Source organism: Nematolebias whitei, chromosome 5 (assembly GCF_014905685.2).
Source record: "Nematolebias whitei isolate Nwh7 chromosome 5, NemWhi1, whole genome shotgun sequence".
NCBI lineage: Eukaryota > Metazoa > Chordata > Actinopteri > Cyprinodontiformes > Rivulidae > Nematolebias > Nematolebias whitei.
In genome coordinates, this window is record NC_056502.1 from 1,324,231 (window position 1) to 1,326,367 (window position 2,137).

At 48.1% G+C, this 2,137-nt stretch overlaps 2 protein-coding genes across 2 annotated transcripts in view; both read left to right on the forward strand.

Annotated features, from left to right (window-relative positions):
- The window catches only part of LOC119409772 (mothers against decapentaplegic homolog 4), a 14,516-nt gene extending 13,775 nt beyond the window's left edge, over positions 1-741 (forward strand). The window contains exons 10-11 of the mRNA XM_037676670.1: positions 145-283; positions 448-741. Coding sequence (XP_037532598.1) covers positions 145-283; positions 448-653 — 345 coding nt within the window. The 3' untranslated portion in view covers positions 654-741. The remainder of the gene's footprint in view (positions 1-144; positions 284-447) is intronic.
- Positions 742-1,631: 890 nt separating this feature from the next.
- Positions 1,632-2,137, forward strand: part of LOC119409773 (acidic leucine-rich nuclear phosphoprotein 32 family member E) — a 3,318-nt gene continuing 2,812 nt past the window's right edge. Inside the window, exon 1 of the mRNA XM_037676672.1 lies at positions 1,632-1,827. Within this exon, the coding sequence (XP_037532600.1) occupies positions 1,774-1,827 (54 nt within the window). The 5' untranslated portion in view covers positions 1,632-1,773. The remainder of the gene's footprint in view (positions 1,828-2,137) is intronic.

Consider the following 2,137-nt stretch of genomic DNA (forward strand, 5'->3'; position numbering starts at 1 on the left):
CTCACCTGTCCTCAGACTCACCTGTCCTCAGACTCACCTGTTCTCTGTCTCACCTGTCCTCAGACTCACCTGTTCTCTGTCTCACCTGTCCTCAGACTCACCCGTCCTCAGACTCACCTGTTCTCTGTCTCACCTGTGCTGCAGGTGTTCGACTTGCGGCAGTGCCACAGACAGATGCAGCAGCAGGCGGCAGCAGCTCAGACGGCTGCTGAGACTCAATCAGCTGCAGTTGCTGGTGCGATTCCTGGTCCCAACAGCGTGGGTGGGATTGCACCTGCCATCAGTGAGTCTCACCTGTCTGCACCTGATGACTTTGCCATTATAATTTGAATATGATCTTTTAATGTTCAGACAGCAGGTTTCTGTAGGGACCCTTTAGCTGCTCAGGTGTGTGGACATGTTTGGCTCCTCCCTCAGATGTAAAGGTGTGTTTGGCTTCTCCCACAGGTGTGTGCTTGGCAGCAGGTCTGGGTGTGGATGACCTGCGCAGGTTGTGCATTGTGCGACTGAGCTTTGTTAAAGGTTGGGGGTGTGACTACCCACGGCAGAGCATCAAAGACACCCCCTGCTGGCTGGAGGTCCACCTGCATCGTGCGCTGCAGCTACTCGACCAGGTGCTGCACACGCTGCCACCGCGGGAACACACGGTCTGACAGACTCACCTGGATTCTGATGAGTACTGCTGGCACCCAGTGGCACAGCAGGAGGCCCCGCCCTCTACACAGGTGTCAACAAACACACCTCAGCAGCTCATTGGTTGGTTGAAACAAACTTCTGACATTCAGCCAATCACTGCATCACGTCCTGAGTTGCCATGGCAACAACATCTGAGAGTCTGTTCACACAGACACGAGTTTGTATGTTTCACATGACGGCCCAGTGTGGTCCCTCTGGAAAGGTCTAAAGTCCCCACCCCCCAAATACATCCCATAACTGTTAGATCTCCGAACAGATTTTTGACCTGTAAAGCATCTGGGAGCAGGTGAGGTCAGTCCGGTCCAGATCCAGATGAGACTGTTCTACCAGAGTCCAGAGACTTTTGCAAACTGATCCTCTAACAGCTGCAAACATGGAAGCCTGTTTAAAATCAGCTGATACCAAAAACCAGATGTTCGTCTGTGCTCGTCATACACGTTATAAACGTTATAAACACGTTATAAACACTATCTTTATCCATCATTTTCCAAAGACTCCTTTCTGTTTTATGGCATCATATCCTGTTGAGGTTGGAAGTTTCTCTAACTTGTCAGAATAATTTATCCTGTCATCTGTTTTTTAACGCATTATCTTAAGAAACAAGAAGCACTTTGGTAACAGTTTCTGTTTTAAATGTGCTCTATAAATAAATCTGACTTGACGACGTTGAAGCTGGAAGGATCTCTGCTGTTCACATGAAAATAAACATGCACAGGTCAGAAGATGTTTTATTTTTATAATAATGTTGTTCGTTGGTGTTTTATCAGAACGAACTTGTCAGTAAAGATGGCGCCAATCCAGACAAAGACTTCGCGCCTGTACAGTTTAAATGTTTTGTTGTCGTTTGATTAGTCACGCCTTTGCGATTTCAACCAATCGCAGACATGAGTTTTTCATACTACGGTTTAGGGGCGGGGTTTGTCATTATAGGGCGTGGTTTGTTGATGGCGGTCGAGCAGCGAACATGGAGGTTTAGTCGCTTTCGGGTGTTCGTGGAAAGAAGGGTTTACTGATCTAGGTTTTATCTTTTCTGTTTGTTTGTTACATTTTATTTTCTTCAACTTGTTGGACTTTATCATGGAGATGAAGAAGAGGATCAGCCTGGAGCTGCGGAACAGAAATCCTGCTGAGGTTTGTGGGGGAAAACAGACATTAATGTGATCAAGAAGCTGAAGATGCGGACTCAGCCGACATGACGATGATCCAAATGTTCCGCAGAAACGGACGTCGAGATTTTTCTCTTGCGGGCGTTGAACGCGTTTGTTGGTTGTTACCAGCGTTTTGCGCCTTGATGGAACCGCTGCAACTGCTCGTGTCCCGGTTGACTCCGCCGTTTTCAGATTCTCTCACGCTCCGACTTCTCGTCAGATTGTGGAGGAGCCTCGCGTGAACCTACCACAGTTAGCAGCTAACATGCTAATGCACCGAGGCGACCACAGTT